General features: G+C 58.9%; 2 protein-coding genes across 8 annotated transcripts; one reads left to right on the forward strand and one right to left on the reverse strand.

The window, feature by feature from the left end:
• Positions 1 to 590: 590 nt before the first annotated feature.
• MUS81 (MUS81 structure-specific endonuclease subunit) lies at positions 591 to 7453 on the forward strand. Of its 6 annotated transcripts, none has more exons than XM_009185612.3 (16): positions 591 to 1921; positions 2006 to 2135; positions 2383 to 2468; positions 2980 to 3078; positions 3231 to 3299; positions 3464 to 3549; positions 4087 to 4227; positions 4432 to 4524; positions 4622 to 4743; positions 4826 to 4923; positions 5514 to 5630; positions 5733 to 5828; positions 6030 to 6158; positions 6233 to 6336; positions 6780 to 6908; positions 7000 to 7453. In XM_009185612.3, exons 1-16 carry the CDS (start codon positions 1787 to 1789, stop codon positions 7064 to 7066), a joined length of 1701 nt encoding a protein of 566 aa, XP_009183876.1. In that variant the 5' UTR covers positions 591 to 1786; the 3' UTR covers positions 7067 to 7453. The 6 variants fall into 6 exon arrangements, with proteins under 6 accessions (XP_009183876.1, XP_003909596.1, XP_009183877.1 ...); XM_003909547.4 differs by having other exon boundaries at positions 6825 to 6908; XM_009185613.3 differs by lacking the exon at positions 4087 to 4227.
• Position 7454: 1 nt separating this feature from the next.
• On the reverse strand, positions 7455 to 14596 carry EFEMP2 (EGF containing fibulin extracellular matrix protein 2). 2 transcript variants are annotated; one of them, XR_001894699.3, is made up of 12 exons: positions 13677 to 14596; positions 13250 to 13367; positions 12976 to 13024; positions 12163 to 12369; positions 11544 to 11666; positions 11137 to 11253; positions 10876 to 10995; positions 9535 to 9654; positions 9320 to 9446; positions 8886 to 9081; positions 7824 to 8095; positions 7455 to 7726 (listed from the first exon to the last, which is right to left on the reverse strand). XR_001894699.3 is itself a non-coding variant. In XM_003909549.5 (11 exons), the coding sequence occupies exons 2-11, from the start codon at positions 13358 to 13360 to the stop codon at positions 7934 to 7936; spliced, it is 1332 nt and encodes a 443-aa protein (XP_003909598.2). In that variant the 5' UTR covers positions 13361 to 13367; positions 13677 to 14596; the 3' UTR covers positions 7455 to 7933. The 2 variants fall into 2 exon arrangements, 1 of the variants encoding a protein (XP_003909598.2); XM_003909549.5 differs by having other exon boundaries at positions 7455 to 8095.
• Positions 14597 to 16361: the final 1765 nt, after the last annotated feature.

Raw genomic sequence — 16361 nt, forward strand, 5'->3', positions numbered from 1 at the left:
GTGGTTATTCTAACACCTGAAAAACTGAGACAAGATCTATGGTAGTATATGCCTTAAAAAAAAAAAAACGAGCGGGGGACTCCGGGATGATTTTGTTGTCCTAGAACAGTGACCACAGCCTCACACTCTGCAGGAAGAGAAGACTGGGTCGCAAACAAGCCAGAGGCAAACCCAGAAAGGGAACTGGGGACTCTAATCCTATAAACGGAATTAAGGGTGTAAACGGAGAGCGATGCCAGGGAGTGGAGTACCTTGCAGAGCATGCCGGGGGTTGTAGTCGGGGACATTCCACTGCACCGCCCCCGCCTGGGCTCCCGGCGCTCCAGGTGGAGACAGCAGCTTGACCCCCGCCTCCCGCAAGCGGCCCTGCATGAAGACGCTAGCGCCCCCTTTTCCGAGCCTTAGAGTTTCCAAGAGCAACGGGGAGAGGGAGGGGGCTTCGCAGTTACCCTGGAGACGCGCTCCCGCCCGCCCCCAGCCGCGGGATGCCCTAGATGTCCTTATTAGGACATGAGACTCGAGGGGGCGGGGTCAGCCCGACCGCCGGCTTCAGGCTCCTTATAAGGCCGCGGCGGGCAGGAGGCGGGAGCCGGAGCCCATTGGTCCAATTTAGCCCGGGTGGGGCTACTGCGCCGTGGGCTGGGCACAGTCCTGAGGGGCGGGCCTGCAGCTCCGGCGCCCACCTCTCCCTTCCTCACAGCCTGGAGACCTGCGTCTCACGACTTCCGGTATAGCAGCTAGATGCCGGGTGCTGCTTCGAACCCTGGCGGGTCGCCTGTGTCCAACTCAGTTATACGTGTCCTTGAGGCTTCTCAGGTTGAAACCCTTTGTAGGGTTTCCATCTTCAACCTCCCTGGGGGTCTCCCACTTCCGATTAGCCACAAAAATGACGAACTGTTCTCCCCTCTACCTGTGTCTGGGCTTCTTAACCCGCAGCCTGCTCCTCCGCCCCGGAACCCAACCACGTGCCCATCTCAGGCCTCCCCAACTGCCAGGGTGCCCAAGCACTTCTTACTTACAGTCCTCTTTCCTCTAGGCCTCTGACCCCCGACCTTCCGAGTCCTATTTTAGGCCTTCTCTGCACGTCCCCGACTTCCTTTCCACCATACACTCTTTGCCCTGTATCCCGGGGATGAGGATGACCATTTCCTCCAAGGATCCTGCAGCTCCTCCTGCCTTACCTTTGTGTCCTCATCCCCAGCACCCATTTCTGGGTGTCCTTCCCACCAATACGTTTGCACCCGTTTGTCTCCCAGCCCTCGCCTCTCCTGGACTCTTTTCAAGACCAGTCTCCATCTCCAGCCTCCTTCAAGCTTGAGGCTGAAACTGGCAATCTTAAGAGACTTAGAGCGGCCAAGTTCAGGTTAGTCCGTTAAGCGCCGCCCAACCAGTCCTCCCCGTCACAGGGGGCGCTGTCCGCCTTCCTCTCGCCTACACAAAGATGACCCCGCTCTCGAATCTGGGGTGACAGGAAGGAGTCGGTCCAGGCTCCGGGGGCTGGGATTGGGCGCGTCCCAAAGGCTGGCTGGAGTGGGGCCGAGGGGAAAGATCGTTTAAGAGACAGCGCCCCTCACCAACCACTGAGAGCAGCGCAGGGGCGGGAGGGCGGCAGGCTCTCCTCTCGTTAGTGCCCCGTGTGTTTGGGGCCCTGTGATCTCAGCGGTCCTGCCCTCGGCCTCCCTCTTCTCCCGCCCCGCCCCGGGCCAGGTGTTCGAATCCCTACTCCAGAACTGGCGGCGTCCCAGTCCCGCGGGCGTGGGGCGCCGGAGGACCCGCCCTCGGGTTCATGGCTGCCCCGGTCCGCCTGGGCCGGAAGCGCCCGCTGCCTGCCTGTCCCAATCCGCTCTTCGTTCGCTGGCTGACCGAGTGGCGGGACGAGGCGACCCGCAGCGGGCGCCGCACACGCTTCGTGTTTCAGAAGGTGGGTCCTGGCGTGGCCCGATGGGAAAAGCTGCTGGCCAGGTCGGGCCTGCCCTGACCAGGTACCCTACTCCTGCCCGGCCAGGCGCTGCGGTCCCTCCGACGGTACCCACTGCCGCTGCGCAGCGGGAAGGAAGCTAAGATCCTACAGCACTTCGGAGACGGGCTCTGCCGGATGCTGGACGAGCGGCTGCAGCGGCACCGAACATCGGGCGGTGAGCGTCTGGGGAAAGGGTCGGTGATCCCCTGCCTCCCCCAGGTGCAGCTTCCGTACTCACCTGGAGGCCCTTAGCTTTAAGCTCCCCACTCCTGTCCAAGTTGCCGTTCGGCCTCGGGCTAGTGGCTGGCGCTCCCTGAGCCTCCCTCACCGGTTTCACTTATCATCTGAGCAGGTTGCATCCCAGACCTTCGCAGCTGCCGGATTCCGTGGAGTGTGGAGTTGACTCTCTTCTGCTCCCGCAGGTGACCATGCCCCGGGCTCGCCATCGGGAGAGAACAGTCCAGCCCCGCAGGGGCGACCTGCGGAAGTCCAGGACTCTTCCATGCCAGTGAGGAAGGGGCAAGGGGAGCGGAAGGCAAAGTGGGAGTGCGGGAGTATGATTTTCTGGCTTGGGGGATTTGGCAAGCCTGAGTCCAAATCTCACCAGTGATTCCTGGCCTTGAGCAAATGACTTACCCTCTTTTTGACTTAGTATTTTAATCTGTGAATAGGAATATTGGTAACAGCCAACGAGAGAATTCCATGATCAAGCTACTTAGGGAGCCCAGCTCAGTTAGTTACGGGGTCACCATTATTGAGTTTTCCTGTCTAATCACACGTGTTCTGCAGCGCGTGGTAGAACTGAGGCCAGGCTGGGCAGACACCCCCACCCGCTGCCCGGAAACTACCTGCTGTCCCATCCCACATTTGCAGTGGGCCATCCCATCACCTGGCCCGTTTTACAGAGAAGGAAACTGAGAGATAACTGTGTGACTTACCCAGGGCCACAAAGCCTGCTGGGGACTTATTCGAAGATGACTGGCTGGCTTTCACGTTCAGAGCTCCTCTGTACCTTTCAGGTTCCTGCCCAGTCCAAAGCGGGAGGCTCTGGCAACTACTGGCCAGCTCGGCACTCAGGAGCCCGAGTGATACTGCTGATGCTCTACCGAGAGCACCTGGTGAGCACTGGGTGGAACCATGGCAGTGGGGTGGGAGGTTCCCAGAGGTGCCTAGCCCTGGCAAGGCAGGCAAAGATTATCCCAGCCACCTGAGCGAGATGAGGAGGGTCCCTGGCACTGAGCCTACTCTGTCTCTTCTACCTTGGTTTCAGAATCCTAATGGCTACCACTTCTTAACCAAGGAGGAGCTGCTGCAGAGGTGTGCTCAGAAGGCCCCCAGGGTGAGCACAGGGATTGGGGAAGACAGGCCCAAGTGGCTCTGGAGCCCACCAAAGACTGCCTTTTCTTGCAGTGGGCCCGTGTGTGGCCCGTGGCTGGGGACACAGGGAACATGGACTTGTGGTGGTACCAGGTGCTCTCTGACGGTCTCTTTTCTGATCCACAGGTAGCCCCTGGGAGTGCTCGACCCTGGCCAGCCCTCCGCTCCCTCCTCCACAGGAACCTGGTCCTCAGGACACACCAGCCAGCCAGGTGGGGCCAACTGCAGGAGATACAGGAAAGCACACGTGAACTTCTTAGTGGGGCCTTAGAGTCACTCAACAACTCCCAGAGCTGATGCTGTTGAGGTTGGGGGCCTTTCCTCAGGAGCCCCCACTGTTGGAGTACCTGGAGGGTGTGAAACCGCAGGTGCGGGGGTAGGAGGGTGCCGTGGTTATTGGAGGAGTAGAAAGACTTTTCAGTCTTTCTTTTCGTGTCATTTGACACGTTTTAGGATTTGGCAGGTAGAGATTCAGGATAAGTATTTCGAGGAGGAGGAAACAGCATTAGTGAAGATAGCAGGAAGGAAATCGTCTGAGACACACTTCTTGCAGACCTGAGAATGGAGCTGAGCAGGTCCAAGGAACTGCTCTAAGAGCCAAGAAGACCAGGAGCAGCAGGAGCCACTGGGGTCATTTGTGCAGGGCGCCAAGGGGGCGGTGAAGCCAGCCCAGCTAGGGGCAGGCAGGAGAGCCTCTGCCAGGAATGAGTGAAGAAGGGAGAGCTGTATTTTTCCCCTCTGCCTCCCAGGTACTCATTGACCCCAGAGGGCCTGGAGCTGGCCCAGAAGTTAGCTGAGTCAGAAGGCCTGAGCTTGCTGAATGTGGGCATCGGGCCTAAGGAGCCCCCTAGGGAGGAGGCAGCAGTGCCAGGAGCAGCTTCAGCAGAGCTGTGAGAAGGAGGGCGGAGGAGGGGGGAAAACAGGGAGGTGGGGATGGGAAATGAGGCCAAAACCCCACCTCTATCCATCACCTGTAGCTGAGCTGTGGCTGCCTCCCTACTGTAGGTGGGTGGTGGGTGTCGGGTGGCATGGGTGTGGGGCAACTGCCCTAGCACAAGGGGTTCTGGCCTCACATACCGATACCCCCCACTTAGTGCCAGTGAAGCAGGGGTCCAGCAGCCACCACTGGAGCTGAGGCCTGGAGAGTACAGGGTGCTGTTGTGTGTGGACATTGGCGAGACCCGGGGGTGAGTGAGGTGGGGAGAAATGAGGTAGACGATCGGAGGAGGCTGGGGGGTAGGCACTGCCCTGCCCTGATCTAGGATTCCCTCCTTGCCACTCCAGGGGCGGGCACAGGCCGGAGCTTCTCCGAGAGCTACAGCGGCTGCACGTGACCCACACAGTGCGCAAGCTGCACGTTGGGGATTTTGTATGGGTGGCACAGGAAACCAATCCTAGAGACCCAGGTGAAGGGCCGTGGGCAGGCTGGCGCCAGGGGCAGGGCCTGGTGGGTGGGGGATCACAAGCTAACGGCCGGCTTGTCAGCAGCGAGCCCTGGGGAGTTGGTACTGGACCACATTGTAGAGCGCAAGCGGCTGGATGACCTTTGCAGCAGCATCATTGACGGCCGCTTCCGGGAGCAGAAGGTAATTTTGCTGGCTTTGCCAGGCTTCCCTGACTGCTCTGAGGCCCCCCTTTTCAGCCCAGAGCAATCCAGGGGCACTTCTGGCAGCCTCCTTGAGGCAGAGCCCTTTGGAATCCAGCCACAGCCACCCTGTGGTTGCTCCAGAATCAGACCTCCACAGGCCTGTCCAGGCACACAGTAGGAAGCCAGGTACCTGCATTTTTGGGCTGAGCTCAGGAGCATATTAAAGACCTCTTGGGTACCGAGCCCCTGCAGTCTTGGATAAACAAGGCTTAAACCTCCAGAATGGGAAATACAGAGGCTGTACCTTGGTACTTGCTGCTGGGTGGACCCCCTAGTCACAGGGGCCATGTACTGGCCCAGGGGAGGCTTGAAGGATGTTGAGAGATGGAGGAAGGGCTTTCTAGACAAGAGTGTCAGCATGAGCAAAGCTGTGGAGGCCCCTCTGAGGCAGGTGGAGAGGCTAGGGAGGATGCAGAGGCTAACTGGTGGGAACAGGGTCATAGCACCATTTTGAGTGTGACATCATGGACGCCCAGGCATGTGGTCATCCAGCCTGACCCTCCCTGCCCACTCTGTCCACTTCCCCAGTTCCGCCTGAAGCGCTGTGGCCTGGAGCGCCGGGTATACCTGGTGGAAGAGCATGGCTCGGTCCACAATCTCAGCCTTCCTGAGAGTACGCTGCTGCAGGCTGTCACTAACACTCAGGTGAGCAGGGAGGGCAGGGCCAGGCAGGCAGGGGCCGCTGTGGTCCATGGTTCATGGTCTGGGCCAGGAACCGCCTTCCCTCTCTTGGGTCCTCTTCCCCAGGTCATTGATGGCTTCTTTGTGAAGCGCACAGCAGACATTAAGGAGTCAGCTGCCTATCTGGCCCTCTTGACGCGGGGCTTGCAGAGACTCTACCAGGTGAGCAGAGGCCCCTGTCCCAGTGTCGGGACACAGCCCACAAGGAATTCACCTTGCCTGGGCCCTGTGCATCCCCAAAAGAAGCAAGGTGGGTGAGATCCCCATTTCTCAGGCTGGCCCCCCGAGGCTGAGGACTGGGCAGGGGCTGGCTGGAGTTGTCCCTTCGAGCTCCAGCCTGGCCTCAGTCCCTTCTTCCCTCAGGGCCACACCCTACGCAGCCGCCCCTGGGGAACCCCTGGGAACCCTGAATCAGGGGCCATGCCCTCTCCAAACCCTCTCTGCTCACTCCTCACCTTCAGTGACTTCAACGCAGGAGCCATCAAAAATAAGGTACTGTCTCTGCCCAGCTTCTCGGACGTGGCCTGGCCCAGACCCCCACTGATCCAGCCCTTCCCCAAACCCAGGCCCAGTCAGTGCGAGAAGTGTTTGCCCGGCAGCTGATGCAGGTGCGCGGAGTGAGTGGGGAGAAAGCAGCAGCCCTGGTGGATCGATACAGCACCCCTGCCAGGTAGGCCCTAGAGGGCCCTTAGGTGTCCTCAGCCCCTGCTCTCCGTGCATGGAATTCACCTTAATCCATGCTTCGTGGAGGGAGCTTGGCCTTGTGTGGGCTGCGCAGACCAGAGATGGACAGATCCCAGGGTGCTCATGGAGGTCAAGCGGGGAGGAAGCCAGCAGACCCACACAGTGTCCCAGGCATTGGAGGCCACAGGAGGGAGGGAGATGTCCCACGTGGTGGCGAAGAGGCTTCTTGGAGAAGGGGGCTGGGCCATTAAGGGGAGTGAGGGTGATGGTTTGGAGCCTTTGCTGGTTTTGCCCCAGGGTTCCCACAGGGAGGGAGGACAGCCAGGCTGGCCTGGGGCCTTGAGTGCCAGGCTCAGGAAGTGGGGCAGTGTCCCAACTCTTCTATCCCATGCTGACCCCTCTGCCTGGCCCCTCATGGTGCTGGCCCAGAGTGGGCCACCGTCAGCCTCAGAAACTCAAGCCCCTGTCCCCCAGCCTCCTGGCCGCCTATGATGCCTGTGCCACCCCCAAGGAACAAGAGACACTGCTAAGCACCATCAAGTGTGGGCGTCTACAGAGGTGAGGGCAAGAGACGGAACCTGGAGGGAGTGGTGGGGACTGGGGCTGCCCTAGGCCCAGGGCGTGACCCTCGCTGCCTCTCTTCCTGCAGGAATCTGGGGCCTGCTCTGAGCAGGACCTTATCCCAGCTCTACTGCAGCTACAGCCCCCTGACCTGAGCTTATGCTGTCAAACAGCCCCCAGCCCCCATCTGTACCCCCACGCAGGCTAGCCAGCCTTTTAACAACATCTTTTGTGGTAAAACTAGAATCTAAGTGTTTGCAGCCATATGTGTTATGTAGAAGATGCCTGGCCCTGGGGACCTTGTGAAATACGCAGGAACCAGGGATACCGTCTGGACCAGTGGTTTTTAAACAAAGCTGCTTAGGACCTGGGATTGCCTGGTCAGGGAGATGGAGTCAGTGGGGCACTGCAGCTTTGAATCGATTTTATGTCATCAGTTGGTCCTCATCAAATAAAACTTCCTTAGGAGTGCAGAGGGCTCATTGGGAAAATAAAAATAATAAAAATAAATAAAACTTCCTAAAAGAAAAGCTTGAAAACCACTAACAGTCCAGTTGCCTCTTTTTATAGCAAAACAGGCCCAGGGAACTACTAGGGCTTATCCAAATGTACAGTTTGAGACAGAGTTAGGACTGGAACCCAGGGCCTCCTGGCGCTCTCCGGAGTAGAGTTTCTTAGGACCCCTGCAAGCCAGCCAAGTCCACATCTCTGGGCCAGGGCCTGGAGTCCGCCCTCCTCGTTACCTCCTCTCCTCTCGGGGTGGCTGAAGCTCGTGGTACAGAGCTCCCAGCTCCTGTCAATGGGGCCCCCTGGGCCTGAGCATATAGAGACCCCCATTTAGGTGAACTTGGCCTGCCCCCCCAAGTCCCACCCTGCCCCAGCCTGAGGCTTGCTGCAGTGTGACCCGCCCACCTCAGCCACCAGGACTCCTTCTTTCTCCCTTTATTGCCTTTCTCGTTCTGCCCCTCGTAACAGGCTCCTCAGCTAGGGTAGCTGCAGGGAGGGTGGCTCCCTCCTGCTCCTCAGAAGGTGTAGGCCCCCACAAAGACGGTGAGCCTCAGTACAGAGCTGGCCCGGTAGCTCATGAGGGAATTCATGGTGACCATCTCCAGGTCCAGCACGTACTCCCGGGGGCCTGTCACCGGCCGGGCGAGGACCAGCATGGCGCTGACGTTGTTGATTTGCTGCAGGGCAGTGGGTGGAGGGATATATGTTGTGTCAGCCTGTGTGCTAGGCCCCTGCCCCAGCGTCACCTCCCTGCCCCGTGGCTGTGAGGTGGAGGGACAGCCCTGGCCAGGCTGCGACCCCAGACTCTCATCCAGCTCTTTGACACCCTCAACATCTCTCCTCCCCAACCCAGGCTCCTGCCTTCAGAAATCTCCTGCTGGGGCTCTTCCCACCCTTTCCAGCTCATTCTGTCTGACCCAGGCTAACTGATGATTCAAGGTCACCATGTGGCTCTTGGGAGTGGTGGGACCTTTGGTGACCCAAAGTCAGCAGACTCCCTTCAGAGCATTCAGTTTCAAAATGAAAGAGAAGCGCTGGTTCTAGACAAACCCCTTCTCCTGGTGAGACCCATGCATGCCGCTGCCACTCACCGTGAGCAGCTCACTGTGAGCCACCCCTGGCCCCCTCCCACCTAACACATCCACCAGCAAGGAGTGGACTTTCTGACCCCAGGCCCCTGCACATGCCATTCCCTTGGTTTATGGGTGAAATTGAGATCAGATATGGAAAACTAGTACCAGGACTCAAACTCCCGTGTCCGAGTGCTTCGTTAGAATTGCATTTAACCATCTGCCCTTTGCACCATGGGAATTTAGAATATCCCTGTTGTCCTACAGAAATCCCGCCTCCCGGGGGCGGGGCTTTGGGGAGGGGAGGGGCATAGCAGCCTGGCCGAGTTCCCCCTTAAGGCGTCCTGGAGTTCAGTTTTAGATTGTGCATGTCAGTTGAGGGTTGCAGAAACCTTACCCTAATGTAGAAGTCCCCCTGCGAGTTTCCGGCACGGATCTGAAAGGCATTGTAGGCACCGGGGTAGACAGATGTCGCCTGGATCTGGAACACGTCAGCGGGCACGCTCCGCTCCGAGGTGATGGTCATGTACCGGTGCACAATGGATGAAGGCTGCTCTCGACACAGAGGGTTGGAGGCTGGGCAGAGGCAGCGGCTAGAGACCCCGAGGTGGGGGACATGAATGAGCTCCTTGCCTGTCCCCCCAATTTCTCCTACCCTACAAAGGAAGGGAATTCCAAAAAGACCCTCCCACCCCTGTGACTGGTTGTCATGAAGGACTATGGTTCCCATCAGCCCTCAGGGGCACTCACTTGTCCGAATAGATGCCAGTCAGCCCCAAAGCCCCCTGGGAGACGTAGTTTCTCTCGGGGCCTGGCATCAAATTGACTCACTTGTCAGAGACCTGGACGTAGGGCTCCACACAGCGGTTGGTGTCCACGCAGCGGTAGCCCCCATGGAAGTTGACACAGGTTTGGGCCTCAGAGCACTGGTGCGCACCAGACTCACACTCGTCAATGTCTGTGCCAGGGGAGAGGGGCTAGAATCGGGGGCGTCAGGCTGCCAGCTCCTGACACCATCCTGCCCATCCCACCCAGGCAACCTGTACCTTGGCAGAGGCGTGTGGCCAGCAGCTGGTACCCCTGTGGGCAGTGGCAGGAGAAACGGCCTGGCTCGTTGACGCAGCGGTACTGGCAGAGGTAGCTGGAGTAGCTACACTCATCAATATCTGAGGAAGCATGGGGATGGGGACCCCGGGTCAAGGGCAGTCTTCACCATTCAGTCCCACAAACATTTCCTAAGAAGGCCCAGCCCCGTGTTAGGCTGAATGTAGGAAGACAGGGGGATGAGACAAGCCACAAGCTCAGCCGGGAGATGGAGGTTCAAACAAAGTTCTGCCCAGGCTGCCCCAGCTCAGACTTCTCTCTGCCCAGAACTGGAGAAAACACTGAATAAAGTTAGTGGGAATCTAGAGGCTTGGGTGTGAATCCCACCGGCTGATTTAGGGGAATCTTATTTTCCCAATCAGTAAAATGAGTGTCTTAGACTAGATGAGTCTCGTGGGTCCGCCCTGTGCTGTAACCTGCCCAATTCCTGCAACCCACAGTCAGCCCGAGCACCCAGCGGTCACCTCCAGCTAACTGAGCTTCACAGGCAGACCATTTCCCTTCTCTTGTTCCACTCATGCTGCCAGGTAGCAGTGAGGCCTCATCCCGCAGCAAAGCATAACATAGAGGGTATGTGCCAGTTGACAGGGTGTGAGAAGTCTAGGATCGAGCCCTGGCCCCATCTCATCCTGGCTGTATGAACTCGGGCAGGTCACTTAACCTCTTTTAGCTGAATAATGAAAGTCACCATTTACCCAGGACTTTGTGCTTATTTTAATGTAATCCTCTCAACAAACCTGGAGGGAGATCTGAATGTCCTCATTTTGTAGAGGAAGGAGAAAATCATACCTCGTAGGATTCTTGAGAGGAAGGAGGCCAAGTGTGTCAGGGAACACACTACGAGGGCAGGTTCTCATTAAGTGGCAGTCAATTCACTTTAAAGCACTGCAGCTTGAGACGGGCTGGAGCCCATCTATCACACTCTCACCTAATCCTCAACACAACCCACTATAGAAGCAGAAACAGGCTCAGAGAGAAGCGACTTGTCCTAGTGCAAAATTCAAATGCAGGTAAATGCAGGTGAGCCTGACACGTAGGACAAGTGGCACCCACATCCTCAGTCTCCCCAGTAGGCTTCAGTAGGGACCTAGCTGCCTCTTCTTGTGCCTTCCCCACTGGTCTGGGAGTGCTCCACAGCCAGCCGGAGTGGAGTACCAGGAGGCAGCTGGGTGCACAGTGACGGGACGCGGAGGCCTCAAATGGAGAACTGTGTGGCAGGAGGCACGGCATAGGTAGGGCCTGGGGGCTCATGGAGGAGTACGAAGCAGGGGTGGAGCTCTCACCACTGCAGGAGAAGCCATCCCGGTGCAGCTCATAGCCCTGGTGGCAGCGACACAGGAAAGTCCCATAGGAGTTGAAGCAGCGCTGCTCGCATGGGGCCCCCATATCACACTCGTTCACATCTGGGGGTGCCAGGTAAAACAGGGATGAAAGCAGAGGAGCAGCCCAGAGCCTCCACTCTACCTGGGCTGGTCAGGAAGGGAGCGCCCCCACCTCACACCTCCCTGCCCAGGACCCAGGAGCCTGGCCCGGCCCAGCCTCACCCACACAGGAGCGGTTGTTAGGCCCCAGCTGGAAGCCCGGCTCGCACTGGCAACGGAAGGAGCCAGGCAGGTTCACGCAGCGATGCTGGCAGTAGCGGTAGCGGCACTCGTCTATGTCTGGGATAGAGGCAGAAGAAGGAGGGCGGAGGGCAGAGGGCAGGTGGGCTCGAGCCAGGTGGGACTCAAGGCTTAACCACCCATAATCCTGCCTGTGTCCGGGGAGCTGAATTGGGCAGGGTCAGCCAGGACACCTCCCAAATACACCCCCATACGGTCCTCTGTGTCTGATGACAGGAGGGTGAGGTGGCAGGGGCTGGGGGTGAAGCGTGGGTTGAATGGGGGTCAGGTGCTAGAGCAAGGGCCAGACCAGGGTCACAGAGCCTAGAGAAGCTGCTCGCTGGACTCACCCACACACTCGGGCCCGATCTTGCGGTAACCATCAGGACAGGTGCACTGATAGGAGCCAGGCAAGTTATGGCAGTCCTGGCTGGGGCGACAGTCGTGCAGGGCCTGGGCACACTCGTCCACATCTGCGAGAGACACCACTCAGCCCCCGCCTGGGATCCCGCACACCACCCAACATGACACATAGATCCAACACTTGAATTCAGTTCTCTCAACAGCACACGTAAGAGTTCACCAGCCTGGAGCCAACAGGAAAGGCATCCCTAACCTCTAAAACCGCATGTTGGGGGTTGCATAGGAAATAAGGTCCTGTCCACACCCCCAGAAGCACTGATTCCTGGACTGTCCTTCCTCCAAGGCCTGTGGCTCCCAGGGGACAGACACTGGAAGGCAGAGTTCCTGCAGTGTCTCTGCAGCAACCAAGGGGAGGGGGCCGGAGCTGGCTGGAGCAGTGGCACACAAGCTGGGGCCACCTGTGGCAGGTCGCAAACAACATGAGTGTCTGGATGAGGGTGTGGACGTCACCAGCGGCCCTTTTGAGCCGGGAAGGAACATGAGGTCTGAGTTTAAGACGCTTGGTGAGAGAACTGGAAGCCAGGCACCAGAGCAGTCCCCACTCACCCACACAGCTCTCCTGATCGTCGGGCTCATAGCCTGGTGGGCAGGGGTTGGGGTGTTGAGCAGGAGGCACTGGTGGCGGGGGTCCCTCGCCATGTAGGTCGTTGATGACGGCAGCGGAGCGGGGCAGGCACAAGTAGCCCCCGTAGTGGTTGATGCACTTCATTTCTCCCTTGCAGGCCTCAGGGATGGTCAGACACTCGTTGACATCTGCAGAGAGGGGCCTGCTGGGCACAGCCAGTCTCCTGGGCTGGCCCTGGAGGGAGCGGAGGCAGGAGCCCAGCTCGGCCTTCTCCAAGATGTGTGGCCCCAGCAAAGCCTTCCCACTCTGCTCAACAAGCTAAGTCTGCCTGTCCGGGACCCCTTCCCAGGGTTAGTCAAGGCTGGAGGTGGGGCAGCTGTTCCCACTGTTGCCCTCATTCTTGGCCTGCAAGTGGGTCTCTATCCCTCCCCACAGCCCTAGCCCTAGCTCAGCCCAAGAGTGGGGGCCTCCTTACCCACCCCTGGGGACACTACCCTCCCAGGTTGTGATGAGACAAAGAGCTGGGACAGGAGAGTGGTTCAGAGAAGGCGTACAGGATCCAGCTCTTCTGAGGGGTAGGGGCAAGGTTTCCTGGGTTTCTGGGAGAGGGCGAGGCCACCCCTAGCTGAACTGGCCTCCAGAGAACCAGGGCTGGCCTCGGTGTAGCAGAGCTGGGCAGAGGACGAGCTGCTGGGCTCCCATGGCAGCTCTCGGATGTGGGGCTGTCCCTTGGAAAGCAGCTATCAATCCCCTTCTGGGTTCCTGGGGGTGTTTGGTCCCCCAGGCACACACACCCCGGCAGTGCTGGCTGTCTGGGTCCCACTCATAGCCATCTGTGCATTCCTGGAAGGGAACCAGAAGTGGCCAGTGGTCACCCAAAGATCTCCTCCAACTGACCAGGCCAACACTAGGGCCTGAGCCTGGCCACCCTCCGGCCTGCTCCAAACAATGGCCCCCAGCCCTCCACCAGCCAGGAGAAGGAGACTTCCCTGGCAGCAGCCACCCCGGGGTCCGGTCTCTTCCTCCCTACCCTCCCCATCCCAGGCCAGCGGCCCTCACTGTCCCCACCGTGTAGCTGTCGGGCTCTTCGGAATCCTGAGGAGAAGCTGATCCCAAGAGCAACAGCAGCAGCGCCCAGAGCAGTAGAGACCCGGGTAGGCAGGAGGCACAGGGGAGCATCCTGGGGCTGCGAGATGGTGGACACCGGTCAAGGGCCTCTGCCGCGGCACCCCGCTCCCTGTGCCGGGAGTCCGAGCCCAGCGCCCGCCACTGCCCGCTCAGGAACGTGCTTGGGAGGCCTCCCAGGGCTGGGGGCCGACTCCTCACAGGCCCAGGTCCCAGGCCCCGGGTCCCAGGCCCACCCGCCCCGGCCACCCCGCCCCGCGCCCCTGCGGGGAAGGCCGAGGAGCGCGGGCCTCTGTGGGCGCTACGCTGCCGCGGATTCGGCCGAGACTCCGGCCCGCGCTCTCCCCCACGGACGGTCACAGCCACTCACTTGGGCCCGCGACGCCCCGGCCTGCGGCTCTGGCGGCTGGGCTGGCTCCGGCAATGCCTGCGGGCAGACGGACGGGCGGACGGCACAGCTCCCTGGACGCGCGGCCCCAGGAAGCGCCCCCCGCCCGCCCGCCCGCCTGCCGCGACGCGGCCCACCCCGGCGCCTCCGCCCGCCCTTCGGCGGATTCCTGAGCCCGCGCCAGGGGGAGGGACCCCGACCCCCCGCTTCTCCGCCCCCGGCCAGCCACAGGCCCCCACCCGGTCCCCCGCGGCGCCGCCCGGAGCCGCCTCCCGACGCCGGTCCAGGGTCCCCCAGCGCTCGATCCTGGGGCCCTGACCTTGATACCAGGCCCCCAGACTCACCCGGGGGCCCCCAGACGCTCACCAAAAATGTCATCCTGCTCGCCTAGATCCTACCTAATCTGCGCCCCCAGAATTTCATCCTGTGCACCCACACCGTAATCCTGGAGCCCCCAGATTCTCATTCTGCGCCTCCCGAGATCGTCCTGGGTACCCAGAGCCCACCTCACCCAGTCCTCCAGACCCTCAATCTGCTCCCTTCAAAATTTTATTCTCTGCCCCAGACCGTCATCCTAAAACATCCTAAAACTTCATCCAGGGTCCCCAGACCCTCGCCCAGGAACGAGAGGCTCCCAGGTGCAGAATTGTCCTTTCGCTCCCTCCTGCCCTCCACCCCCAGGACCGTCTTCAGCCAGGTGGTCTTCACTGCACACGGCGTCACCCACACCCTCCATCCACAAAGCTACAAGTTTGGGGGCGAGGGCGGCAGTTCTCTTTTGGCACAAAATGAATGGAAGCCCCTGAGAAGGAGGGCAGGGCTGATGTCGGACGTGCAGGATGCCAGGGTCGGGTGCCAACGCGCCTCCTCGACCTCCTCGCACCCGCGTCCCCCGCCCGGTTTCCGCCTCCGCCCCAAGTGGGGGCGTGTCCTTGGAGGCGGAGTATGGGCGGTGCTGGCTCCCAGGAAGGGGAGTGGCCTCTGTTTGCCCACGTCTCTGGGCGGAGTCAGGCGGGAAAGCGCTGCGTGTCCGGGGATCCCCCGCCTGGGGCCCGCCTTTCCTTTCCCTTTGCCATCCCTGCTTATCCCCACTGTCGCCCTCCACGTGACCCCAGCCTGCCGAGGAGGGGACGTGCTGGTGGGTCCCGAGGCGAGCGCCTGGGGTTCAGGTTAACTGCGCAGTTCCCGCTCCTCGCCACTCTACCACCACCATCCCTCCCAGCCGCTGGGGCCAGAAGGTTAAATGATAGCTCTTCAGGGGCCGGGCGCGGTGGCTCACACCTGTAATCCCAGCACTTTGAGAGGCCGAGGCGGGTGGATCACCTGAGGTCAAGAGTTCGAGACCAGTCTGGAACACCATCTCTACTAAAAATATAAAAATTAGCCAGGAGTGGTTGCGCGTGCCTGTGGTCGCAGCTACTCAGGAGCTTGAGGCAGGAGAATCGCTTGAACTCGGGAGGTAGAGCTTGCAGTGAGCCCAGATCATACCACTGCACTCCAGCCTGGGTGACAGAGCGAGACTCTGTCTTCAAAAATAATAGGCCAGACGCAGTGGCTCACGCCTGTAACCCCAACACTTTGGGAGCCCGAGGGTGGGCAGATCACAAGGTCAGGAGTTCAAGACCAGCCTGGCCAACAAAAACACAAATTAGCCAGTGTGGTGGTATGTGCCTCTAATCCCAGCTACTCCGGAGGTTGAGGCAGAAGTATCTCTTGAACCTGGGAGGCAAAGGTTGCAATGAGCTGAGATTGTGCCATTGCACTCCAGCCTGGGTGACAGAGCGAGAGTCCGTCTCAAATAATAATAATAATAATAATAGCTCTTTAAAACAAGAAAGACAATAACAAGTGTTGGCAAAGATATGGAGAAACTGGAGCCCTCATGCACTGTTGATGGAAAATGGTTTGGCAGTTCCTCAAAATGTTATCACATGACCTGGCGATTTCATTCCTAGGGACACAAACCTAGGATAATTGAAAAGATATGTACACACACACAAATCTGTACACAGCATTTATAGCTGCATTATATATGAGCCAAATGCAGAAACAACACAAAATCTGTCAATTGATGAATAACACGATGCAGTACATCCATATAGTGGAACATTATTCAGCCATAAAAAGGAATGAAGTGCAGATGCATGCCACAATATAGGTGAATTCTTGAAAATATTATGTGAAGTGAAAGAAGCCAGACACAAAAAGCCACATATTCTATTTATTTTTTATTTTTTTTAGGTGGAGTTTTGCTCTTGTTGCTCAGGCTGGAGTGCAATGGCATGATCTCGGCTCACCACAATCTCTGCCTGCCGGGTTCAAGCAATTCTCCTGCCTCAGGCTCCCGAGTAGCTGGGATTACAGGCACCTGCCACCACGCCCAGCTAATTTTGTGTTTTTAGTAGACACGGGGTTTCACCATATTGGTTAGGCTGGTCTCAAACTCCAGATCTCAGGTGATCCACTCACCTCGACCTCCTACAGTGCTTGGATTATAGGCGTGAGCCACCGTGCCCAGCACACATATTACATTTATACGAAATAACCAGAATAGGCAAACCCAGAAAAACAGAAAGTACATTAATGGTTGCCAGAGGAAGGTGGGGAATGGGGAGTGACTGCTAATGGGTCTGGGTTTTCTTTGGGATAATGAAAATATTCTAAAAC

The sequence above is a fragment of the Papio anubis genome, chromosome 12 (assembly GCF_008728515.1).
Source record: "Papio anubis isolate 15944 chromosome 12, Panubis1.0, whole genome shotgun sequence".
Lineage (NCBI taxonomy): Eukaryota > Metazoa > Chordata > Mammalia > Primates > Cercopithecidae > Papio > Papio anubis.